Source organism: Rattus norvegicus, chromosome 1 (genome assembly GCF_021556685.1).
Source record: "Rattus norvegicus strain SHRSP/BbbUtx chromosome 1, alternate assembly SHRSP_T2T, whole genome shotgun sequence".
Classification (NCBI taxonomy): Eukaryota; Metazoa; Chordata; class Mammalia; order Rodentia; family Muridae; genus Rattus; species Rattus norvegicus.
In genome coordinates, this window is record NC_141534.1 from 74,865,885 (window position 1) to 74,893,618 (window position 27,734).

At 36.0% G+C, this 27,734-nt stretch overlaps 1 protein-coding gene across 1 annotated transcript in view; it reads right to left on the reverse strand.

Moving 5' to 3' along the window:
* The window catches only part of Vom2r23 (vomeronasal 2 receptor, 23), a 32,908-nt gene extending 16,671 nt beyond the window's left edge, over positions 1–16,237 (reverse strand). The window contains exons 1-2 of the mRNA NM_001099649.1: positions 16,023–16,237; positions 11–302 (exon numbers count right to left, since the gene is read on the reverse strand). Coding sequence (NP_001093119.1) covers positions 11–302; positions 16,023–16,237 — 507 coding nt within the window. The remainder of the gene's footprint in view (positions 1–10; positions 303–16,022) is intronic.
* Between the last annotated feature and the right edge of the window lie 11,497 nt (positions 16,238–27,734).

Genomic DNA, 27,734 nt, shown 5'->3' on the forward strand with positions numbered 1-27,734 from the left:
CTACTCTCACCTGTGGAAATTTGTAAAGATCCAGCAGTGTCCCTATGTATTCAGATATTGCCCACGATGGTCCCGTAAGTACAGCAGTAGGATTGCTCTCTCTTGCACTTCCACAGTTAGGTATGGCATTATCAGACCCTGAGAGTGAGCCAAAAAGAGTGGCTAGAGTGTTCCTTTGACCATGTGGAACATTATTGACCTCAAATCCCAAAGACGTGTTGGGTAAAAGAAAGGGATTATTGTTGATCTCCTCAATGGCAAACATCATGGCCAAAATACATTGGTAGTTCCTCAACTTAAACCTGAACAAAAGGTAGAACAATGATTAGGATGAAGACTCATACCATATAACATGTGTACAAATTTAGTGCAATGGCTTTTACAGTTTGAATGCTTCTATTTCCAAAATCCATGTTAAAATGTCTTCTCTGTATTTGCTGGTATTAGAACAGGAGTACTCTTTATTTTTTTACTGAAGATAGTTTGTTTTCATACTATATATTCTGATTACAGCTTCCTCTCCATCACTTTTTCCCATATCCTCCCTACATTGCATGCCACGCAAACTCACACCTATTCTTTTCTCCGTTACTACAAACAAGACGGCATCTTAAGTATTAATACATTATTTTAAAAAGAAGACATTTAGCACTCTCTCTGTCTCTCTCTCTCTCTCTCTCTCTCTCTCTCTCTCTCTCTCTCTCTCTCACACACACACACACACACACACACACACACACACACACACACACACATACCCAAAGAAGGACAAGTAATAGAGACACATAGAAATGCATATGAAGAGACATACTTGTTTTTTTACATAGAAAACCATAAAAACCAAACAACAACAAAAACATACTATGTATAAAAAAATCATGTATGTTTAAAATGCTAACTCCCAAATTGCCATTGATTTTATTTATTTTGTTTTCCATTTAGTACTGAGCATGGGGCAATGCTTTAAGAATACTTTGTATGCTCAAGGAGACTCATTTTGAGGCAATTAATTTTTGTATTTGCAATTGGGTTAGGAATAGGGACTTGGAATATTTTACAGATTTCTTATTAAATGTTGGAGATTTTGTCCATTTCCCTCTAAACACTGCCATCCTATCTGTCATAGACCACTGCACGTCCTCTACATGCTTCCACACTCTCTGTGAGTGCATATGTCAATCAGTCTAGCTGTGCTTAGAAACACTTGTTTCCTCAGTCTCCTGCATAGTCTCTGGCTCTTACATTTTTTTCTACTTCCTCTTCTAAAGTATTTACTGAACCCTGAGTAGGTTTTATTTACACATCTTATTTAGAACTGAGTGTGCTACTCAGTAGGACACTTCTCTGATGGTGGTAAAGTGAGACACTGATTTATGAGTATAATAGCATATTCTAAAGGAGTCGTTTTATTTCTCTATTCACTTAGCAGAATGACACTATTTGTTTTTCCCCTAGGTTGATGGCTTATCTTAGCTTCAGGTTCTTGATGACTTAAGTTGTATTGGGTTTGAGCTTATAGAAGAGTCGACTTTAAATCCAATCAGAAATTGCTTGGTTAATCCCACAAAGTTGTCGCACTATTCCACTATTGTATATTTGTATCTTGCAGGGCAGGAAACCACTATTGATCAGAGGGTTTGCAGCTGGGTTGATGTTTGCATTTCCTATTTGATAGCATGCAGAGTACCTTAAATAAAATGATCATTAGTCAGTAGTAGTAAAGGCTCTAGGTAGATATCAGCTCAACTTCTTCATATTCAATAACTTGTGTTAGTGTTGTATTCAGCAATGTGGCCTTACCTTCATTTTGTATAGAGCAACCAATAGTGTTGGCAGTAGACTGGGTTATTTGTGTGTTTCCATAAGCCCAATCTTGCAAATGACTCAATTAACCCATTTCTAGAACGGTAAGCTTCATTTGATGGGTAGAAATGGGCCAGTTGTGGCTTTCTCTTCCCTGTTCTTTGGTGATTCCTCTGATATGTCTTTCTTTTATCTGCCTATGAATCTTTGTATGTATGTATGGTATGTTTGAATGTATATATGTATTTGTGTGTCTGTCTGTCTGTCTTTCTTTCTTTCAAGAAGATTCCATTAAGTTAAATTTGCATGTGATTAAAATTACCTTTAATGTTAATTGTTTATGGTGTCGTAGAATGCTGAATCTGGACCTCTTTTTTTTTTATTAACTTGAGTATTTCTTATATACATTTCGAGTGTTATTCCCTTTCCCGGTTTCCGGGCAAACGTCCCCCTCTACCCTCCCCTTCTTTATGGGTGTTCCCCTCCCCATCCTCCCCCCTTGCCGCCCTCCCCCAACAATCTAGTTCACTGGGGGTTCAGTCTTAGCAGGACCCAGGGCTTCCTCTTCCACTGGTGCTCTTACTAGGATATTCATTGCTACCTACTTGAGTTCCAGAAGGGGTTAATTCATCTTTGAATCTGTACATCCAAAAAAACAAAACGTTTCCTGATCAAGCCACTATTTATGAAGAAACTTTTTAATTCACAAACAACCAGATCATTAAATCTGTCTGAATAACAGTTACTATGTCTATAATTAATTTTTGTGTGCGTGGTTGTATGATATGTGTACATGTATCTCAGTGGGATGTGTGTCTCTGTGTGCATGCAGAAAAAAGTATCCTGGATATGCTTCATTGAACGAAGAATTAAATCAGAGTATCCAACACAGAAAATAAAAGCCTAAACTGTTTGAGATTTTAATGAAGGAAGTGTTATCAAAGAAGAAACTAGATTGCTGTATTAGTTTTCACATTTACCAGCAGTGAATACATTTGCACCTTTCTCAAACCCATGTTCATATGTCATTCTTTCTTATTTTTGTACCTTGCTATTTTGACTGGGATAAGATTTTGTTTTAAATTATATCTATTTTGTGTTTTTCTGAGAAAGAGAACACTGATCATTTAAAACATTGTTTCTCAAACATTTGTACTTTATATTTTGAGGAATCTGTTCATCTATTCCTTATTTTAATTTGTTTACTTCTGGTTGTTAAAATTTTTGAGTTATTTATACATTCCTTTTCCTGACATATGTTAGATATTTAGTAGATCTCTTCCATTACGTATGAGAATGTCAATTATTGTATAATAATCTCAATACTGTGCAGGCCAATTTCTTATTTTTTGTTCTTCCTTGATATGCCCCTTCCTCCATTTCTTCTTTGCTTTGCTTTCCTCTTCTCTCTTCTCCTCCTCCTTTCTTTTTCTTTCTATCTTGCTTGATTCTTTCCTTCCCTCATTCTTTGTCTCTTTCCATGGTTTTCTTTTCAATTTTTCTTTTTTGTATGGCATGTTTTTGAACTAGCTATTTAGATAACTCTGGCTTCAAACTCACAGAAATTCATATGTCTCTACCTCCAAAGGACAGGGAGTAAAACTGTACAGAACTACACAAGGCCTTTAATTGTTGGTCTTAAGGTCTATAGTATCATGGTCAAATTTGGAAAGTCCTTTCCAATGTCAATGAATTCAAGTGTTTTCAGTTCCTTATTGTCTATCAGATATAGAGTGAGAGGGTTTTTTAAAGTTTTCTGACAATCTGGAATTTTGACAAACTCTTTTGTTCGTAAACTCATCTTCCCTAACACTTTTAACACATATCCCATTGTCTGCCCATTCAACTTTTGTCCTTAAATATAAACACTTAAGACAAATTTGTGCTGTTCAAATATTCTTGGATGCATAATCACCTGCTGAAATGTGGTCCATTTATGAAGTTATACATTCTTAAAGAAAATTGTGTTGTCCTCTCCCAGTAACCAAAAATTATCACTCACTCTGTATCTATATGTGAGTTTGTATGCTCACCTCACCTTTGCATACTGAGATTCTGTCTGGTTTGGGCTGACACAGATATAGTTCATGTTGTCACAATTATGGTAAGTTCCTAAGTGTTTCTGCCTTGTTATGTCCAGATGTTTCCTTAAAATCACTCATCACCATGGCTCTTATATACATTTTTTAACCTCTTTTTATTTGATGATTCCTGGAATGGTATGAGTGTGATAGTTATGGTCCCTTCAGTGATGAACATTATGTTATCTCTTACTGTCTGTACTTTTCGTTTTTTGTTTTTTGGTTTTTCTTTGTTTTTGTTTTTGTTTTTTGTTTCGGGCAATGTGGCAATCACCATCCTTGAAAAAAAAAACAGCATCTCATTAGGAATCATTTCATTGGCCCATTTTTTTTCTTTCTCCGTCATATTGGGTTTTATCCTTCACCTCTGGGCTATCCAAGGTTCAGGGTCTTGGCCTCCAAGTAGTGTCAGTGGTAGGCTCCTTCTCATGGTGTAAGGTCTCAAGCTGGACAAGTCATTAGATAACTACTCTGCAGTTTCTGTGCCATCTACCCCACCACATCTTGCATGCAGGGCAAATTTTAAGTCAAAGATTTTGTTTCTGGCTTAGCAACCCAATCCCCCTACTTATGGGAATCTTGCCTAGTTATGGGAATTGCCAAGTTTAGGCTCCCTTCTCCCATTGCTGGGAGTATTATCTAGGATCGAGCTTACAGATTTCTGGAAGGTTTTATTGTACTAAGTTTCTAGCTTGTCCCTAAGTTACCCCCAATAACAGTTGTCCCTTTCTATACATCTCTCTCCATCATTCATTGACCTAATCCTTACTATGACTAGCACAATTAGTATTTGAGAGGCTTCATTTAGCAGACAGAATTAGATTCAGAGACCCAAAGCTAAACCGTAGGTGGAGCTTGTGGAATTCTGGAAAAGAGAAGGAGGAAGGATTTTAGAACCCAAAAGTGTCAAGGAGGAACCCCATATAATCAACTAACTAGGTATCATAGGGGCTGACAGAGATTGAACTGAGGACCAGGAGACTGCATGGGACTAACTGGGCCCCATGTTATATATTTTAAAGTTGTGTATCTTGGTTGTCCTGAGGAATTCCTAACAGTGGGATCAGGAGCTTTTTCTGATTCTTTTGGCTGTCTTTGGGATCCTTTCCTCATACTGGGTTGCCTTGTTCATCCTTAATAAAAGGTTAGGAGCCTTGTAGTACTATAAAGTGATGTCCCATATTTGGTTGATATCCCTGGGAGGATATCAACATGCTCTTTTCTGAAGAGAAACAGAAAGAAGTAGATGGGGGTGGGCAGAGAGCTAGTGTGGGGCAGGGAATGGTAAGAGAGGAAAAGGTGGAAACTGTAGTCAGGATGTAATAATAAATTCAGACTACTACTACTACTACTACTACTAATAATAATAATAATAGTAATAACAATGGTAATGATAAATCATACCTTTTTGACAGGTTTTGAAGGATTTGTTGTTCAATGGGAATAGTGATATAGGAATAAATTTTACATAGTGTCTATTTATCAAGATAATAGCAATTGTTTCTCCTCTAGAGTTAGTTTTTGGTCGAATACCAGTGTAAGAGACCATTTTTTTTAACATGTCAAGCAGGATGTCAATGCTATCTTACAATGGTTCATTAATCCCATGATGTATGTTTTAGTTTGCTTTCTGTTCTGATGGTAAAACACTGACCAAGTGAAACTTGGGCAGGAAAGGATTATTTTGCTTACAGGTCCATAATTATGGGAAACCATGGCAGAAAATCAAGGTAGTAGCCTAGAGATAGGAATAAAGGTAGGGACCATGATGAATCTTCTTGACTTGCTGCTCATGAAATTCTCAGTCTGATTTCTAATATAACACAGAGCTACTTGCCCAGAGGTGGTGCCATTCACTATAGATGCACTATTTACACATCAATCATAAATTAAGAAAATTCTGTGGCGTTTTCCCTACAGGGCATCCTGATGGAATAAAACCTTCAATGGAGAATCTTTTCAGATTAGTCTAGATTCATGCCCAACCAGATGAATGTTCACCATACTTTTGTACCAGAAGGCATATCTTGTGACGACACTTACTATTTTGAGTTTGACAAGGCTCATAGTTACCTGTGCTTGGTGATTACCTTTTCCCTCTGGCAGTGTGCTCAATACCTTCTGGCATTAAACAAGCTATCCAGCAAGGATGGAGCTTCCTGGTCCACTCCTGCTGTAATTTACTTTATGCATTAAGTCAAATATGTGTCTTCTTTAGCAACAGAGTCTTACCATCAAGTTCTAAAGGGTAACCAATAGCAATGATTTTAGCATGTAATAGGTGAATCTTACATTGAAATCCTTGATACATTGAGCTTGAGTTTGTATAGGAATTGAGATAGAAATAATGTTTCATTATTATACATGTAGCTATTCAGTATGGCCAGCACTTTTAAAGTTTTTTCTTTTTCTATTATTTTCTTTATATTAAAAAAGCTTTTATATAAAAGCTTTATATTATTTATGCATATGAGTACCTTGTAGCTGTCTTCAAAAACACCAGAAGAGGACATCAGATCCCAAACTGATGGTTGAGAGCCACCATGTGGTTGCTGGGAATTGGAATTACAACCTCTGGAAGAGGAGTGCGTGCCCTTAACCACCAAGCAATTTCTCCAGGTCCCAAGATTCTTTGGTTTACAAATGTGCATTTTTTTGACAAAAATCTGGTTGCTGTATGAGTATATCTTTACATGTTTATGTGTCTTCTCAATTCTATTCCTTTGATCATTGAATCTGTTTCATGCCACATATAAGCTGTTTTTGGTACTGTAGCTCTGAAATATAACATGAAATCTGGGACTGTGACACCATCTGCTATTTTGTTGCTGTTTTCCAGCAGCATTGTTTTGTCTATATTTAATGTTTTTGTGATTTAATAGGAAAATTCATCATACTTCAATACATGTAAAGAGTGCTATTCAAGTTTTGATGAGTGTTGCCCTTAATCTGCAGATTCCCTTTGGTAAGTTGGACATTTTCACAATAATTAATGCTACTGATCAATAAGTTTAGTAGATCCTTCCAATATCTGGAATCTTATGTAAAATTTATCTAAGTCATAATTTTTATGATATCTGCATTTCATTATCTTGCTCTATTCATTCAGAAATAATAAATTTTGGGAGCTATTTTGAGAGGAATTGTTTCCTTAATTTATTTCTCAATGTTTGTTTTGTACATTGGAAGGCTACCAGGTATGTGTGGTAATTCTGAATCATGTTGTGTTGCTGAATGTCTGTATTAGCTATACAGTCTGTAGGATCTCTTCTGTACATTGAAATATCTGCAAGTAGAGTTCTATATATCATCAGAACATCTGCAAGTTCTTCATTTTAGTTCTTCTTTTCCTATCTGTTGCATCTTTATCTCCTTCTCCTGTCAATAGCAATTCAATTCAAGAGAAGGGGTGAGAAGGGACAACCTTATCTTGTTCCGAAGTACACTGACATATATGGAGTTTTCCCTCTGTTTCCTATGATGGTGTCTGTTGCTGTTTTCTTTAAATCATCTTTATTAAGCCAAGCTACATTCTCTATATAACCATTTTCTCCTGGACTTTTATTATGAAATGATTTTGGATTTTCTGAGAGAGCTTTCCTCCATTCATTTCAGATGATCAGTTGTTTTTTTTCTCTTATTAATTCTGTTTAAATGGTGTGTTACATTCATTGATTTAAGGTGCTGTATCTCTTTGATGAGGACAACATGATCAGAGTGTCTAGTCAATTTGACATGTTATGAAATTCAGTTTCAAATCTTTATTTGTGTCTACATTCAAAACTGGTCATTCTACAATTTTTCTTTGTCTTTGTATGTTTCTGATATCATGGTAATCCATCTTCCCAAAGTAATTGTTCTTTCTTTTCTAATATATATGAATATATATATATATATATATATATATACATGTGTGTGTGTGTGTGTGTGTGTGTGTGTATGTGTTGAATTGAGTTTTTGGATGGAATTTTATGTTATTATTTGGATCCTTTGGAATATTTACATCTACTTGAAGAATTAACTTCTTTTTTATTTAACATTAGAAAGCCATATCTATATCTTGAAGTTCATACATTTCTTTTAAAATTTCTAATTTTGAGGAATATATGTGTATTTAAACATAAGATTATGATTTCTTGAATTTTCTCAGTGTCTCTTGTAATGTCTCATGTCCATCTTTAATTTCATTTATTTGGATTCTTTCCTCCTTTGCTACATTGTCTAAAGTTTTGTCATCATTATTATTGTTTTTATTCATTCTTTGTATTGGTCTTTCATTTCCAGTTCATGGATTTCTGTCCTGATTTTGATGCACTCTCCCCATTTACCTTTACGGCCTTAAGGCTTTCAGGTATCTCATAAATTCATTAATGTGTGATCTCCAAATTTTTTGATATGTGCCAAAAACACTCCTGTTACTACAGCTCTCATTGTGTACCACAGATTTTGAGAGCTTGGTGTGTTGCAATTTTAGTTTCATTCCATTCTAGGAATTTCAGGTTTTCTTTTTTTCTTGATTTGTTTCTTCAATCAACTTTGGTTTAGTTTTGTGTTTCTTAGCTTCCATGGATTTTTGTTTGTTAATTTTATTTGGTTGGTTCTTTCTTTCTGTTGTTTATGTCCTGATTTAGTCCCCAATGGTCTGACAAAGTACAGGATGTGGTTTCAGTTTTCCTATATTTTTGAATCTTGGTTTTATCCTAATATGTGTTTGGAGAAAGTCACAAAAGCTGCAGAAAAGAATGTGTATTCTTTTAGCTTTTGACTGGAGATTCTCTAGATGTATGTTCAGTCTAATTGATTTTTTCAGAAGTTCAAATATCCCTTGTTAAGAAATAATAGTGATGATTAATATACAGAACCAAAAAAGGACACAGAAAGCTGCAAATGAGAAAGAACATGTATCATTTAAAGACAGGCCCTTCAGAATAGCACAAGATTCAGTAGAGACTAGAAAGCAATAAGGGATTGGGTTGATATTCTATGAGTTATAAAACAGCACCAGTGCCCCACCTAAACTATTATGCAGAGTAAAACTATCAATCATAATGAAACTAAGAGGAATTTTTCATCATAAAATGAGGTTGAACAAAATTATGATTACTGAACCCCTTCTGCAAAGGACACATGAAGGAATAGTTCGAAGAAGACTATAAATATGTCCAAGATGGCAGAGCGATCAATTGGAATAGCGAACCTATAATAGAACAACTAAAACAAACAAACAGCAATAAAAAAATGACAGAGTTAATATATATCATTCTCTGATACATCTTAATTTTATATTTTCATAGTAATAATGAGGAGACGAAATAAATAAATTTAATAAGAAAACAATATTCTTGCTTCCGCTATCTCCTCAAAACATAGTTCATATCCAATAATAGATCCCAAATTAGGGTTAAAGATGGAAAAAGCCTTCAAAGCAAATGTAACTGAAAGCTAAGTTGGCTGGAGAGACTCAAGAAACATACCTCAACATAATAGAGGCAATTTACAGCATATAGCCAACATCAAATTAAATTGATAAAGATAAAATTAAAGCAATTTCACTAAATTAAGAAAAAAGATAATGCTGTATATTTTCCCCATCTATTCAATATGGTATTTGATATTCTAGCTAGACCAGTAAGACAACCAAAGAAGACCAAGGGGATACAACTTGAAATGAAGAAAAATTCAAATAATCACTATTTGCAGATGACACACTACTATAGATATCAGACCCCCAAAATCCTAGCAAGGAAATCCTACAACAGTTACAAGATTTAAAAAATAATCTTCAATCTAAAAACGTCCTGGTTGGATACAATATTTTTAAAAAAATCAGTATCCATCCAATATACAAAGAACAAATGTATTGAAAAAATCCAGGGGAGCAAACTACTTCACAATACCCACAAATTACACAAAATAACTTGGAGTAATTCTAACCAAGCAAAGAAAAGACTTGGATGAACAAAATTTCAGATATTAGGAGAAAAAATTGAAGACATATCAGAAGATGGAACAATATCCTATAATCACAGATCAGTAGAATAAAGAGAGTAATCATGGTCACACTCCCAAAGTGGTCAATAGATTAAATGCAATCCCTATCAAAATTCCAACACAGTTCCAATTCTTTAAGGACCTTGAAAGGACAATAAGAATTTCTTGTAGAAAAAGAAAAATCGCTGGATAGCTTAAACAATACTGAAAATTGAGAAGGTATTTCTGGAGGTACCATTAACCTTAATGTCAAGTTTTACTAGAGAGGTATGGTAATAAAAAAAATCATGGTAATGACACTTCACGATAAAACTAGATACACTGAACCCAACAGAAGAGAAAGTGGAAGTAGCCTTGAATACATTGGCACAGGGGCTAGCTTTTGAATAGAACACAGATAGCTAGCACTGACACTAATACTCACAATTAATTAACGGGGAACTGATGAAACTGAAACGCTTCTGTGAAACAAAGGAGACTGTCAAATGACAAAACTCAGACTACTGATTGGGAATGATCTTCACAAACTCTGCATCTGATAAGGGTACTAATATACAAAATATATAAAGAACTCAAAAACTAGATAGCAAGAAGCCACTTTATCCAGATAAAAGGCAGAGTATAAAGTCAGAAAAAGATTTCTCAAAAGAGGAAATTCAAATTGTTGGGAAAGAGTTAAAGAAAAGTCCAACTTGTTTAACCATCAGGATAATGCAAATTAAAATGAGTTTGAGATAACATCTTACACCTGTCAGTATGACTAAGTTCAAAAACCTAAGAGGTAGCACATGATGGTGAGGATTTGGAACGAGGTAAACACTCTTCCATTGCTGGTGGGAGTACAAATTTGTACAGCCACTATGGAAAGTAATATGGCAGTTTCTTTGAAAACTGGGAATTGACCTAGGTCAAGACTCAGCTATATCACTCTCGAGCAGATACCCAAACGGTGCTTTAGTCTACCACAAGGACACTCACTCAACCACTTGTCCGTAGGTCCTTATTACTAATAGTCACAAACTTGAAGCAATTTAGATGTCCTTCAGGTGAAAAAATAGATAAATATAATGTGGTATATTTATACAATAAAGTATTATTCAGCTATTAAAAATAACATTATGAAAATTTCACGTGATTTGATGGAACTAGAAAAAAATGCACCCTGAATGAGGCAACCCAGACCTAGAAAGATAAACATGATGTGCATTCAGATTTAAGTGGTTATTAGTTTTCAAGTAAAAGAGAATCATGATACACTCCACAGACCCAAAGAGGCTGAGTAACAAGAAGGGCTCTAAGTAGGAGGCAATGATCTCCCACAAAGTGGAAATAAAATAGACTTTGTGGGTAGACTGTAGGCACGTGGGAATGGGAACCACAGTGTTCCGGTAGGGGTGGGGAAAGATATGATGGGAAAGAAGGCAGGACAAGCCAAATAGAACTGGGGGACATTTGGCGACCAATGTGCAATCTTCGTGCAGCAAAAGCTCCCAGAATTCTAAGAGGGCGACTAGTAGTTTTCCAAGGAGGACAACTAGTAAAGGAAAACATGGAGCCTGAACAATCTTTTCTTTTACCAGGCAAGCATTCCTGTTCTGGGACTGGGACATTAATGCCATAAAAACATTCTGCCTATAATTTATCCCACCTGTAAGATAGACTGAGGTAATGGAGATGCAGAACTGGTGGGTGAGGCCAACTAGACACAAAGACCCACAGTCAAACATCAACTGGGGAGAGAGCCCACATTGGAGATCTATACTACGTATTTCCTGTTGAATCTCTAGGAACACTGTGGTAGAGAAGGAAATATTGGAGAAGCCAGTGATGTTGTGGACACTTGGAGAACACACTTCACAGAATAAAATAAGTAGGGCTAGGATCTCTCCATATATGTCATGGATGTTAGCTTGGTGATTTTGTGGCACTACAAACAGTAGGAGTCAAGGTGTCTCTGATTCTTTTGTTTGCCCTTCAGACACTTTACCTCCTACTGGGTTGCCTCACCCACCCTTGATGGGTGTTTTACCCTGTCTTATCATATTCATTATGTTGTCTCTGTTTGACTGATATTAGGGAAAAGCTTGGTGTTTTCTGAAGAGTTATCGTGGCATGGATCAGGGAAGAAAGATTTGGGGTGGGGCTGCGATTAGTGGAGGGAGGGAAGCTGTGATAGGACTCTATTGAAAATGAAAATAATAAGGAAAAGAAACTTAAGCAGGCATAGCTATCCTGAGATGTAACAAGATGGACATCAAACAAAACCTATTCAGATGGGCTAGTCAAATATAATTTATACTCATTAAAGAAAGAAAAACAAGAACATGCTATTACAATCCTAATCTTGTACACATAAAACAAAGGAATACTCCACTTTACTAATAAAACTGTATTAGATTTAAAAGAACAGATGAGTCACAGCACAGAAGTGGTAAATGATTTCAATAACCCACTTTCAGCAATAGACAGGTAATATAGGAAAAAATAATAAACTGAAAATTCTGATGCTAAGTGATATCACCAGTCAGTCTATCACTACATTTAACATATGGTGTGCCCTTGTAAACCTCTAGATAAATGACATGTTTACAAAAAGGATTGTTTGTCCTCATCATTGCACTCAGCAGTCCTCAATCACCCATCTACATAGAAAATATTTTCAAAATTTCTTAAAAATATAAGTATTCATTCCAAGAATTTTTCTGTTCTCTACTAAGCAGGGGATTTGATTGCACAAAAATTTGGGGTGATTTTAACATAAAAGATAATAGTTTAAAAGCTTTATTTATATTTACAGAGACCATATGAAGTAAAGACTCACTTATCCCTATCTATTTCTCTATCTCTCTCTATCTACCTATCTCCTTTATGTATAAGGGAGTATGTATATATGTATCTATATACAGAACAGTGTAAAACTATATGGGTGTTCTTTGTCTCACTGTAAGCACACAGGTTTGACAAAAAGCTATATATACACAGTGCTAATTTACCAGTTCTATTTAAAATGTATCTCTGGTACTTAAGAAAATCTAAAAAAAAATTTCTAAAACAGTACTCAGTATATTTATTTGAGTGTCCCAGAATTTCTGTGCAGATCATGGTTGTCTTGAAAACATAGCTCGTACCACCTGTGACTCACAAATACTCAGATTTAAGACATGCATCACCAAGAAACACAGCAAGATACTAGATTTTGAGAGCAAATGCTTTACAATAAGTTATATAATTAGTCTGACTAAAATACAAAAGGAGATATATTACATTTCATAATTTAATTACTGTATGTTTCACATAGATGATCCGGCTGTCAATGTGATGACTGAATGTGCAGAAATATTACTGATATCTATAGAAATGAGAACTTAAGGAAATTAGTGCAAACAGTTTTAAAATATAACTGGAAACATGTTCCATATCTGAAAAATATTGTTTTGAAACTGATAAACTTACCATAAACAACTAAAATTTCAAGTTACTTTCCACCTTCCACATGAAATATCAGATTTATTTAAAGTAAACAATACATTGTAAAATACTTTCAAATAACCAATTTTGAGATATTTATGACGTTTAATTTGAAAAATACTAAAAATGAAAAGTATCCAGAGAAAAGTAGTAAAAAAACCCTTTTTTTCTTATTTTTTAATTTGGTATTTTATCTACTTACTTTTAAAATTTCTCCCCTTTCCTGGTTTTCTCTTTGGAAACCCCCAATCCCATCCTCCCTCCAACTGCTTTTTTGAGGGTGCTCTCCCACCTACCTACCCACTCTTGCCTCCCCATGCTGGCATTAACCTACAGTGGAGCACTGAGCCTTCCCAGAACCAAGAGCTTCTCCTCCCATTGATGTCTCCCAAGGCCATCCTCTGCTGCATATGTGACTAGAGACATAGGTCCATCCCTTTGTCCTCTTTGGATGGTGATTAGCCCCTGGGAGCTTGGGAGGCAGGTAGGATCTGGTTGGTGATATTGTTCTTCCTATGGATTGCAAATCCTTTAAAAAACCTTTAAATCTGACTTTTTAATATTCTTTTATTACATAAATCATTTCAAGTTATTGATATCTATATGTGGAATAACTGGTAAAATGTTACTTGGACATATATTTATGTTAGTGTGAAGGAAATATACTTCCATACACACTGAAAGAAACTATCATTTTTGCTTTGCAGGGAAATTAACCATCATGCGTAAAAGATTCTATAATGTGCATGTACATACTGCTGTAAGTGAATCTGCTTTAATCTGATTGTGGTCATATTTTGTAAAATTAGAATCTATCAAATATTCATTTTCCATCTTGTTAATTTTGACAAGAAAGTAAAATGCAATTATAAAATTATACCACACAAAATTGTGTCAAGGAAAATAATGCTAGCTCCACAACTTTTGGTCTTTTTTATTTTTGGTAATTAAGACAACTATACTTAATGTAGCGTCAGTTATAACATGAGGAAATTGAACTTAAGAAAAAAACAGTTTCTCTTTCAAATCATACATGGAGTCTCTTATACCTATGTAAATATGTTATTGAAGTATAAAAGTACTTGTGAACCTTGAAGAATATATGCCTGAGTGTGTCCCAATCTCAAAAGAAAAAATTTTAAAATGTGCTGTCTAAACCAGACATGTTATTTTTTGTTGCCTTTATAATTGTAAGTTCATTTTAGTTTTATTTCTAACATAACAGGGTGTTAAACCAGTACTTTCTTCTTGTTTATATTAAATAAGTCAGACACAGAAGGCTAATGTAACTACAAGTGTGATGTTTGCAGGCATGGGACTGTTGTAGTTCAAGTTGAAGAGACTTTTTGGCTTACGCACAGTGGTGCTGACTTGTTGAGATTGGAAAGTCAAGGAGAGGAGAAAAAAGGATAGCATCTGCTGTAAACCAGAATAGTTTCTGTCTTAGTGTACAAATGTCTAGAAGACCATACCACATTGTAATCTTCTTTGAAGTAAGCAAGGATTCCTGGGACCAATAGACTGTTCCATAGAATATTATGTGGAGGCATCAATTTCTAAACATTCCATGCTGTCTATGGTAAGGCTAAACATATTACAATATTCTTAATTTCAAGTGACAGTTAACACTGAACATATGCCTCTTCAACTGCTAAATTAATAGCTTAGCTCCAAAGTCACATTTCAGCAGACACAGTAATGCCACATTAACAATAATCCATCCTGTGTCCTGTGTTTATTTTAAGTGAATTTCCACTCATTGTCTTCAATTTAATTGCTGAATGTGTATTTCTGTCCTACCCTGTTGAGTTCAGATTCTATTACAAGCTGTACTTCTCATTTTCAGATACTCACTGTGTTCTTAGCTATACCACTGGCCATGTCTACCTGTGATAAGATACACCTGTCTTCCTTCAAACACGAACAGGCATGATTTTTTTTCTCTTTAGCAGGACCAAAGAAACTCAAGCCAACTTGTCTGATACTGTACCTTAATATTTCATCTTTGAAAATACCTAGAAACATTTTTCAGAGCCCCAGTCCAATGAATATATGCACAGAAATAAATTCACAACAAATAATATATATATATGCAGAAAAAGGTAAGCATGGTAAGTTATCACAGAATACAAATATTAAAAGTTAGATCAAATAATCTGAGACAGATGAATGTATTTCTAAAGCAGACATTAGATCTCCATTTCTAATCCTGACATTCCTGCTCCCAAATTGTCAGCAGCACTCCTAGACATTGTCACTGCAGCCTCACACAAGGAAATAGTTGGTCACTAACAACAGTGGCATTGTCCCCTCTCACAGGAGCACAGCTAAATTTCTGGACCACTTTTGAATACTCTATTAACTTATTATTTTATATTCTTTTTCCTGCAGAGCTAACATTGAAAACATCCAAACTCTGATGAGTTACAGGCATGGCAGACAATATGGGGGAAATTTGAGGTATCTATTGTCGAAAAAAAGCAAATAAACCCAAAAGTCCTTATTCTTTGTAAATGCCAGATGAGTTACTAATGAGGCAGAACTGCAGAAAGATCTAAGAATGAAAGAGAGGATATGTCTTATTAGGGTAAAGAATCAGAATAATGATGTTTGAATCTGGACTTCCCCTAGGGCATGTGAATGCCAAATTTGAAACGGAATAAATGACTAAAGACTTACTCAACCATAAAATCTCTGTTGAACCTCATCATCCTCCAGTCAGTTGTTTTGTTGATGGGATAGACAGCAAAAGCTGGGAAAAATCCAATAATCACCATATTTCCTTTTCCCTTTAAACGGTAATTTATCTTGACTAAACATTCGCTGCTTCTGTAGGAACAGAGAAGAATTGGAGTCTGCAGAAAGCAGGATATAAAAATCCAAAAGAGCAGCATATTAACAATGTGTCTACCCCTCCTTGAGCATGACAAGGTGAACTCTGCAGGGTCCAGCAAATGTACGCCCAGCTTATGTGTTGCAAGATTGTTTAGAATTTTATTTGTGACTCAAGTTATCACTTGAATCATCCCAAGTTCTTTCTGACAAGGCTCTTCACTCCCCTGTGGAATTGTCGTATACTTTATTCCCAAACGTTTTGAGTCTAAGGACCTGTTTTCAAGATCACAAATATTATGGATAAAAATATTTTTAAAGGATTTTCTCCAGCCAGAGGCAGTATGATTTCATCCAAGATTACAGAGATCCAGTCCCAAGACATGAATATCTTAGTGAATTCAGCTACAAATGTGGTCCAAGAAACTACTCAGGGGAAAACCATTTTTGATGGTACAAACGTGTACATCAGCAAAAACAGAAAATAACCGTAAAAGTCCTTGGCGGGCCTGACCAAGTCCCATAGCAGACAACATGCACAAAAGAAGAGGAGAGAAACAATCTTAGTTTTGCTTTCCAGGGTCTCCATGAGTCACAGTTTTTTTTTAACCATATCTTTGAATGCCAATATTATGTGCAGGCCCCATTCTAACAGTTTGTGTCTCTTTCTAATGAAACTGATGTTTCTGCTGAATTGATTTTCAAATGATCAACTTCATGTCAATGAAGAAATCAAATTCTTGTATGACTCTGAACTTTGATTTTCTGTAATATTCGTTTAGCCATAATAAATTTCTGAATAGACATATTGCCCTGATAACCCTTAATACTAGAACATATATGAAAACATAGTATCTTTAAGAAATTTAATACCTTACAAAAGCATCTAGGTTTTCATCCCCCACAGATGCTGAGTAATGCTGTCAGGACAGAATGACTCTGTTTACAAAAGCACAGGGTTGAGTTAAGTCAATGATTCTACTGTATGGGTCCCTGTAGCCATAATGAAAGTCAATGCAAATGCCCACCATGAGAACTACACAGAGCATACAGTGTAAATCATTGTGTAAATAATGGCTTCTCTTTAATAGGGACGAATCAATATTGCTGAAGTCAGACTCAGGTAAATTTCATTGTCCTCTGGCTCTACTTTTCCACAGTTTCTGAATGAAGTAGCCCTTCCTCCCCCCGAACTTCCATTGCCTGGGCTCTCAGTGGCTTGAATAGGATTACCCTACTCTAAACATTTCTTGTCCATTTTTTTACGTCTTTTCCATTCCAATTGAGATAAAATGAATTATTAAAGTTATTTTGATTAGAACAACTAGACCCCACCAGAGCTCCCAGGGACTAAACCATTAACCAGTGAGTACACATGGAAGGACCCATGGCTCCAGCTGCATATGTAGCAGAGGATGGCATTGTTCAGCATCAATAGGAGGAAAAGCCCGTGGTCCTGTGACTGCTTGTTTCCCCAATATAGGGAAATTCCAGGGCGTTGAGGTGGGAGGGGGTCGGTGGGAGTGGGAGCATCCTCATAGAAGCAGGGGGAGTGGAGGGGGTATGAGAGAGGGGAGAAAGGTAAAGACATAATATATCCAAGAAAAATAAAATTTAAAAACTTAAAAAAATAATTTTCTTAATAGCTAAAAATTATCTTGGTGGAGGGAAGGAGGTTCATTAGCCCTTTTCCTTATTTTATAACTCTCTGTACAGGTCCCAGTCTAGTTTTAGAGATGGTCATTTTACTCTCATTCAATATTCCCTGAGTTCTTTGCATATCCTGGATATAATCCTCTATCATATATAAAGGTGACAAAAATTCTTAGATTTAATGTGTGCCAGCTTTTCACCTTCTTTCCTGGTTCTTCAGCTGTGCAGAGACTTAAGATTCACACAGTTGCACTTACCAGTTGTTGGCTCTAATCATTGGGTAAGTTGTAACTTATTCAGAAAGGACACTGGTGACATGTGGAATTCTGCCCATGCTCTTTCTCATAGTTTCAGTGCTTCAGGATTAGATTTCTAATCAACTTGGAGTTTGTTTTTGTGTAAGGTGATAGATATTGGTCTATCGTCTTTCTTCTGTGTTTGGAAATCTAGTTTTCTCAGCTCCATTAGTTGAGTATGTTTTTGTTTTCTCTAGCGTATGTTTTCTTATCTCTTTGTGAAATGTCCACTGCCAGGACTATAATGTTATTACTACAGCTCTATAATTTATCTAAAGATCCAGAATGGTAATCACATCAGCAATATTTTTTCCTCTCAGTTATTTGGGCTATCTGAAATGTTTTGTGATTTTATGTGAATTTTAGGATAATTTTTTCCTGTTTTTGCGAAAAAGTAGATGGGAATTTTGATTGGGATTACAGTGACAAAATGGTTGTTGAAAAAATGGTGATTTGTCAAAATGTTAATTTTATCAATCCATGAGCATGAAATTTCTTTATATTTTGTACTGTTTTCTCTTGTCTCCTTTTTTTAGAGGTTTAACATATTTCATAGTAGAGTTCCTTCCCCTTTTTGGTTAGCTATACTACCAGATAATTCTTAAGACTATTGTAATTGGGAGTGTATTTATATATATATCATTTACTTGTGTTGGTTATATATCTGTCCCAACTCCTGAATTAGTGTATAATTTGTAGAAAATTTGCATAGAATTTTGGGATCGTTAATGTGTTATATCATTCACAAATATGGATGATACAATTTATTCTTTCTCAGTCTAATCCTTTAATTTTATTATCTTGCCTTATTGCTCCAGCTAAGACTTCAATCACAGTATTTTACATGAGTGCAGATAGTGGACATCCCTGTCTTGCTCCTGACTTTATTATCTTTGCTTCATGATGTTTTCCATTTGAAAGGAGATTGTGTGTGGGTTCCTCATACTTAATCTACTTTGTGTTATGTTACGTTTCCTTCAGCCCTACATTGTCTAGGGCATTTATCATGAAGGAATTTTGAGTTTTGTCCCCAAAATTTTTTGTATCTGTTGGGATGAGCATGTGATTTTTTTTGTCTTTAGGTTCATTTATGGGGTTCATTATTTTTTCCTCCATCTTTATTAACTTGGGTATTTCTTAATTACATTTCAATTGTTATTCCCTTTCCAAGTTTCAGGGCCAACATACCCATAACCCCTCCCCCTCCCCTTCTATATGGGTGTTCCCCTCTCCATCCTCCCCACATTAATGCCCTCCCCCCAACAATCATGTTCACTGGGGGTTCAGACTTGGCAGAACTAAGGGCTTTCCCTTCCACTGGTGCTCTTACTAGGCTATTCATTGCCTCGTTTAAGCCCAGGGTCAGTCCATGTATAGTCTTTGGGTAGTGGCTAGTCCCTGGAAGACCTGGTTGCTTGGCATTGTTGTTCATATAGGGTAACGAGCCCCTTAAAGCTCTTTCAGTCCTTTCTCTGATTCCTTCAACGGGGGTCCAGTTCTTAGTTCAGTGGTTTGCTGCTGGCATTCGCCTGTGTATTTGCTGTATTCTGGCTGTGTCCCTCAGGAGAGATCTACATCCAGTTCCTGTCGGCCTGCACTTCTTTGCTTCATCCATCTTATCTAGTTTAGTGGCTGTTTATGTATGGGCCACATGTGGTGCAGGCTTTGAACAGGTGTTCCTTCTGCCTCTGTTCTAAACTTTGCCTCCCTATTCCCTCCCAGGGTTATTCTTGTTCTCCTTTTAAAGAAGGAGTGAAGCATTTGCATTTTGGTCATCCTTCTTGAGTTTCATGTGTTCTGTGCATCTAGGGTAATTTGAGCATTTGGGCTAATATCCACTTATCAATGAGTGCATAGCATGTGTGTTTTTCTGTGATTGGGTTACCTTTATGAATTTCATAAAGTCATTGTTTTTGATAGCTGAGTAGTATCCCATTGTGTAGATGTACCAATTTTCTGTATCCATTCCACTGTTGAAGGGCATCTGGGTTCTTTCCAGCTTCTGGCTATTATAAATAAGGCTTCTATGAACATAGTGGAGCATGTGTCTTTGTTATATGTTGGGGCATCTTTTGGGTATATGCCCAAGAGAGATATAGCTGGGTCCTCAGGTAGTTCAATGTCCAATTTTCTGAGGAACCTCCAGACTGATTTCCAGAATGGTTTTACCAGTCTGCAATCCCACCAACAATGGAGGAGTGTTCCTCTTTCTCCACATCCTCGCCAGTATTTGCTGTCACCTGAGTTTTTGATCTTAGCCATTCTAACTGGTGTGAGGTGAAATCTCAGAGTTGTTTTGATTTGCATTTCCCTTATGACTAAAGATGTTGAACATTTCTTTAGGGGTTTCTCAGCCATTTAGCATTCCTCAGCTGTGATTTCTTTGTTTAACTCTGGTTCACTATGTTTACTGAGTTGTTTTTATATTGGTTTTAAGGGGAGTGTCAACTTGGTAAATATATATTACCTTTTGGATGTAGTTCTATATTGTGTTTCAAAATAATTCATTTGGCATCTTTCTGAGGGTAGCAATATTTTTGTGTAGCTCTGGCTGTCCTGGAACTTGCTCTGTAGTCCAGGCTGGTCTCAACTCAGAGATCCAACTGTGTCAGCCTCACGAATGCTGTGATTAAAGGCATGTGATACTACTGTCTAGCTTATTTTATATTTTTTATTTATCATGTACATTGTCCTGTACTATGTTGTTATTGTTCTGGGTGTTAGAGTGATATGGGTTTTGGTGAGGGAGTCTGGGGAATGTTTCTTCTGTTTTATATTTTGAAATACTATATGTAGAACTTCTTTGAATGTCTGGTATAGTTATACTATGAATCTATTTGGTCCTCAATTCTTCTTAGGTGGAAAGGTTGTTTTTTTTTTTTTTTTTCTGTTTCAAAATCCTAATTTTTAGTGTGTCTATTTAGGTTGTTGATAAGTTTTTCTAAGTTTTCTAACTTTGCAGTTTGGGTAAACCTAGGTTTAACAGCTTAATGGAGTACAAGTTTTGAAAATATTCTTTACAGTATTTTGGTCTTTCGTGTCGGGGTCTGGCCTCGACACAGGATCAGATTGCTCAACCGGTAGCAGGGATATCTGGAAGGCGCATAATTAAAATACACTGACTACTCTTTGCGTACAAACTGACAGGCAGTTTCCAGGCTTAAAGTTACTTTCTCTCTCTGTCTCTGTCTCTGTCTCTGTCTCTGTCTCTGTCTCTGTCTCTGTCTCTGTCTCTGTCTCTGTCTCTCTCTCTCTCTCTCTCTCAGCTTGAGGCTGAACATACTGTGTATTCTCTTGAGCACTTTGCTTTTTTCCATTGTGCTTTTCTTGAACTCCCACACTCATGCACATCTCTGTTCATTACCTTTTCATTCTCAAACACACTCTTCATACACACCTTACACATATCTCACACACACTACATGCACTCTCCTTTCACTCATACACACAATCTTCATACTCGCCTCACATTCTCTCTTCACTCACTCTTTACATGTTCTTCTCATTTTTTCTTACTTGCTCTCACATTTTCTCCTTCATGTGTTCTCTCATTCACACTCTAGCCTTTCTCTTGCCCTGGTTTTTATTGATAATCTAAAAGCAGGTAGATAAAAGACATTGTATAATCATTGCCTAACCTCATTCTACAAAGAATTAAGAATTACAATTGTTCCCCAAAGTTTCTAGCTTCCCCTATTCCTGTGGGCAAAAAATAGTAACTGCATATTTATAATTATTTAAACTTTAACTTTTGGCTTATTATACTTCAGAGCTCAGAGCTCTGAGGTCAGCTACTTGCATTTTCCTGTGAAGCCCTAATGATAAATGACCTGGGCAAAGCTGCCAGGCATTGGCCAGAGTTAAACCTTAATTCAGTAGTTCTGCTAGATTTCTATTCCTTGCACACAATGAATCTCATAAGAGTCCCAGTATTTTGACTTAGTTTTATAAGTATATAATTTTATTTATTCTATGCTTCCTTACCCAGGAACCACTCTCAAATATGTAAAACTTAATTCCTAACTTCAATAACTTTCCTTTCTTAAGGTCCCAATGTTGGCTCCCATTCATTTTCTAATAATTTCTTCAAAGTTTCTTTGCATGTCAAGGATTAATCTGGAACTTCTATTGTGAAGTTATTAAATTGTTTCCAAGATGAGAACACACAGGATGCAGCTGGGCCATTAGGGCTGTCCTGTACTATACCGCTATGCCTCAATTTCCACTTGTTTAAAAACCATTGCAGCAAGAAGCATCTACTTTCACAGAATTCACCAGAGCAGAAAGAGAGATAAGTAAGAAAGTCAGATATAATAGAAAAATTATGCACACCAAGGCCAACTGAAAGGCAGTCATACACTATTGAAATCTATATAGCCGTTGTCCAGGGCTACGGTTAGGAAAAATGGGAACAACCCTTTTTTCTTTAAAAAAAAAAAAGAGCTACTGTGGGCTACTGAGATGTCTCCCTCCTAGCCTACCGCAAGCAGCCTCTTATTTCAGATGGTGGATTCCCTGGAGGGATGTGTCTCCTGCTTCTCAGGATCCCAGATGCCACCCTTTTTTACAAGAAGCTGCCTTGGGCTTCTGAGATGTCTCCATCATGGCCTACTGTTGGCAGTCCCTGTCATCATATGTTGTCCCCAGCACTTTTGGTCTGTTGTGATGTTTTCCCATTATTTTCTAACTCTCTTAATTTGCTCCTCCTCTTTCTTTCTTATAGTTTGTTGGGCCAAGGGTCAGTCACTTTTCTTTATCTTCTTAAAGAACCAGCTCTTAGATTGGTTGCTTCTGTGGCTTGCTTTATTTCTTTCCATTTTGTTAATTTTTGCTCCTTTTCTTGTTATTTCTTGCTGTCTACTGTGTTTGTATTTAGTTTGTTTTTGTTTTGAGTAGCATCACAAACTCACCCTTATGTGTTATATCTGACTTTAAATGTAGGCACTTAGAGCTATAACCTCCTTCAGTGGACTGCTTTCCAATGTCTCCCAAAGAATTTCTTGTGACATTTTTTCTTGTCTATTTAGTTCTAGAATGATTTAAAAATGTTTCTTAATTTCTTCTTTAATTCATTCACCATTTTGTAAAGAGTTATTTAATCACCTTGAATTTTTATGTTGATTAGAATCTTATTTCTATCTATTTTAAGTATTATTACATTGCAGTAAGACAAAACACATGGAGTAATTTCAGACTTTTTGAAATTGGAAAGGTTTTGTGTCCTATATTTAGATTGTGCTCCCCTTTAGAAACACTTTCATGTGCCTCTGACTTCAATGTGCATTCTTTGCTGCATGGGGAGAATATTCTATAGGCATCCATCTTAGTAAAGGCTTCATTGTTGTGATGATAGACAATGACCATAGCAATTCTTATGAAGAAAAACATTTAATTGGGACTGTCTTACACATCAGAGGCTTAGTTCATTATCACTTTGGCAGGAAGCATGGTAGCTTACAGGCAGAAGTGATGCTAACAATGTAGCTGGGATTTCTATATCTCAGTTGGCAGTCAAGGGGAAAATAGAGTGAGCCACTGGGCCTACCTCAAACTTTTGAAAGCTCAGTGCATACCCGCAATGACAAACTTCCTCCAATAAGGCCACACCTATTTCAACAAGGCCATAGATGGAATGCCACTTCCTATGAGCCTATGGAGTCTGTTTAATCCATTTGAAGTATGATGTCAATTAGGTTTGATATTTCTCTGTTTATTACCTGCCCAGTTGACATATCTGTCGGAGAAAGTGGGGGTTTTAAAGTGCTCCATTATTACTGACTTGTTGTTAATATATGTGTTGCCTTCAAGTAGCAGATTTCTTTACGAAATTGGGCTCCCATGAGTTTGGTACACATATGTTTATGAGAATAATGCCTTCTTGGTTAACTCTTCCTTTGGTTAGAATGAAGAATCCCTGTTTTTCTCTTCTGACTAGTTATAATTTGGAGTGTATTTTGTCAGATACGAGGCTGGTCATTCTGGATTCCTTCTTGGTCCCATTTATAGAAATTTTTTTTCTTTTTATTTACTTTAAATTGGTGTCCATCTTTAAATCTAAGATGTTTTTCTTAGAGAAAAGAAACAGATGGACTTGATTCTGGATTTACTAGGTCAGTCTGTCTTTTATATGGGAAATTGAGGGTATTAATACTTATAGATATTATTGAAATTTTTGTGTTATTGTAGACATCATATTGTTGAGCTTTGGTATGTGTTTCCAGATGTGTTCTCAGTGATATTTTGTGTTTATGTAGTTATGTCTCAATGTGTCTTTCCTTAGTCTCTTTTGTATGTTCTTTCTCCTACACAATCTCAAATACTTCAGCTTGTATTTTTTTCTTAGGATTGCATATTTTTTAAAATGTTGTTTATATGGTGGAAGTTTTTTGCTTCTCTTTGATCACAGAAGATAGTTTTACTGAGTATGTTATTTTCAACTGACTATCTCAGTTTCTAAAGACGTAAAATTCATTTCTCCAAGTTCTTCTGGATCTCATAGTTTCTAATGAGAAATCATATGTTATTCTGATGAGTTTTTCTTGATATGTGATTTGAGTATTTTCTTATAGATATTAACATCATTCTTTGTTATGTATATTTGTTGTTTTAACTATGATATGCTTCATAGTTTCTTTTTCTTTTTTAGTCTTTTCAATTTGGTGTTTTATGAGATTTGTGCATATGTATGTTTCTGTCCCTAGTTTGGTGACATTTTCTTTTATGATCTTGTTGAAGATTTATTCTATGCAATTGACTTCAGTTCCTTCTCCTTTATGTATATCTGTAATATGAAGGGTTTTCATTTGTTTGTTCATCTTGGTATCTCATATATTCTGTTTGTTATTTTCATATGTTCCTTTAATTATTTTTCATATTTCTCTTTTACTTGGTCTAAATGTTCTGTTTTATTTTCAAGTCATAGTTTTTCTTATGTTTGCTTCATTATACTTGTAACGTGTTCCTTTGCGTTTTCTGGTTGGCTTGTTGGGCTTTTCAATTATATCTTCATTTCAGCTTGGTCTGTGCTTTGAGGAAATGAGGCCATTATTATCTACATGGATCAATGGATCAAAGAACAGTGTTTGTTGATTTTGTTATTATAATGTAGGTTCCTACCTTATATTTATGATGTGCTGGCATGTAATTATTTCTTTCATGTGTATTTTTTTGGCTTCTTTTGGTTTGTTAGTTTGCTTGTTTGTTTTTTTCTTTTTGAGTGTTGGTTTGTTTTGTCAGTTTGTTAGTTTATTTGGTTTGTTTTCTCTTAACAGGGTTTCTCTGTGTAGATCTGGCTGAACTTGAATTAGCTCTGTAGATGAGACTGGCCTCAAACTCATAGACTTCAGCCTCCCTTTGCCTCTCAAGTGCTGAAATTAAAGCTGTGTGCCATCCACCCCACAGCTTTTGTGTTTTCTTATGAGTGTTAACCTCTTCAGACTAAGGTCTTCCTCCTAGTACTTCTGGAGAGCTGTGTACAAAAACAAACAATGCTTAAATTTGTTTTCATCATGAAAAAAATTTATATTTCTTTATCTACTGTGATTGAAATTTCTGCCAGGTGTAGTAGTCTTGGACAGCATCTATGATCTCATTAAAAATGCAAAACATCTAGTCTTTAGTCTCCACTGAGAAGTCAAATGTACTTTCATTGGTTTTGCCTTGATATGTTACTTGGTCTTTTTTCTCTTTCAGCTTTTATTATTCCTTCTTTGTAGTATACATTTGCTGTTTTGTTTATTATGTGTAATGAGGAGTCTCTTTGCTGGCCCTGTTTATTTGGTGTCCTTCATATTCCTTGTAGCTTGATAGGCACATTTTTCCCCTCCTCCTCCTCCTCCTCCTCCTCCTCCTCCTCTTCCTCCTCCTCCTCCTCCTCCTCCTCCCCCATTCCTTCTTCTTATTGTTCCTGATCCTCCTTCTCTTCTTCTTATTGTTCCTGATCCTCCTTCTCTTCTTCTTATTGTTCCTCTTTTTCATATTTTTATACTTTTATTCATTTTGAACCTTATCTTTTCAGAAAATATAACAAAATTAAGTAAAAGCCATCCCAATGGAGTCACACAAGTCAAACCAATAGAAGTTAGAAGAGGCCAAGATAGTCAGAGGAGTGAGACCCTCTCATTTGTACATTCAGGAATCCTATAAAAGTACTAAATTGAAAGGTATAATATATACACAAAGTACAAACCTATGTAGGACCTATGTTTGCTGCTTCAGTCACTGGCAGTTCGTATGAGCTTTGATCAGTGATTTAGGGCCAGTCCCTTCCCCTCTGGCTCCCACATTCCTTGTGACTCTTCTTCTATATGGTCCCCTGGGTTCTGAAGGAGATATTTGATGGAAACATCTCATTTAAAGCTTTGTGTTCCAATGCCTTTCCCCTCCATAGTATCTGGTAGTAGGTGCATTTGTTCCTATTTTTTGCAAGAAGAGTCCTTCCTAATGGTGGCTGAATACCACATCTATGAGTGTAGCAGAATATCCTAAGGGTCACTTTTTTTTCCTAAAGCAGTGTATTTGACTTTATTTTAGAACTCTAGGCTATCTAGACTCCTACTCTTGATCACCCAAGCTGTTTTAGTTATGAGTTTCATATTGATGAGTGAGCCTTTAAGTCAATTCGTTCACTAGTTTGCATATTCCTGTGAGATTTATCCCACCATTGCCCTAGCATATTTTATAGACAGAACACATTGCAAATCAAAGGTTTTGAGGCTGGGTTGATACTTAAATTTTTCTTTTGGTAGACTGCAGAGTGCCTTCGCTTATCAAAGACACTAGAATATGGGGTTGAAAGTTCTATGTAGGTATCAGCTCAATTTCTCCATGCCTAATGAATTAATATGGATATTGTCATCAGCAATTGGACCATGCAATCAGTTTGTGGACAACAGGTTTATTGTCTTTTCAACAACCTGAGTTGTTTGAGGAGTTCCATAGTGCCCCTTTGGCTAAGAAGTATATTGAATGTAAGTCATTCTTGATACTGGAAGCTTTATTTGGTGAGAAGAGATGGCCAGTTGAGTCTTGTATTTGCTTATATATTGAGTATTCATTAGGATTGTTTTAATGGTTTGATGCCCTGGCATATGGGAATGCTAGTGCGGTGAGGTTTGGTTTGTGGGGAGAGCAACCTCATAGAAGCAGCAGAGAGGTAGGGTGCGATAGTTCATTTTTAGAGGGGAAAACAGGAATGGGGAAAACATTTGAAATGTAGATAAATAAAATAAAATAAACAATAGATTTTCAAAAGGATTGCCTTCATATGTTTAAGGAAGTTTCCACCACATTAGGCTTCCTTATTGCCCCTGAAATGTTCCTTAAGTCCTTAAGTCTACCTGTCTCTTTCTACATTCACTCTGCCAATCCCATCTACCCTCACCCTTCCCATGTGATCCTGCCATTCCTGTTCCCCCCATGTTATACCCAAGGCCAGAAAGATTTTATCCAATAAAAGAAAGTAACTTTTATGGAATGAAGAAGGGAATTCTGGAAGCATAAAACCAGGAGTGTGGGTTAGAATGGGCACAGGTAATGCTAGCTCCTTACTTCAAGATGCCCAGAAGTCTCCCTGGCACTAAAGCTTCTCCCTATTTCTGGTCTAGGCCTA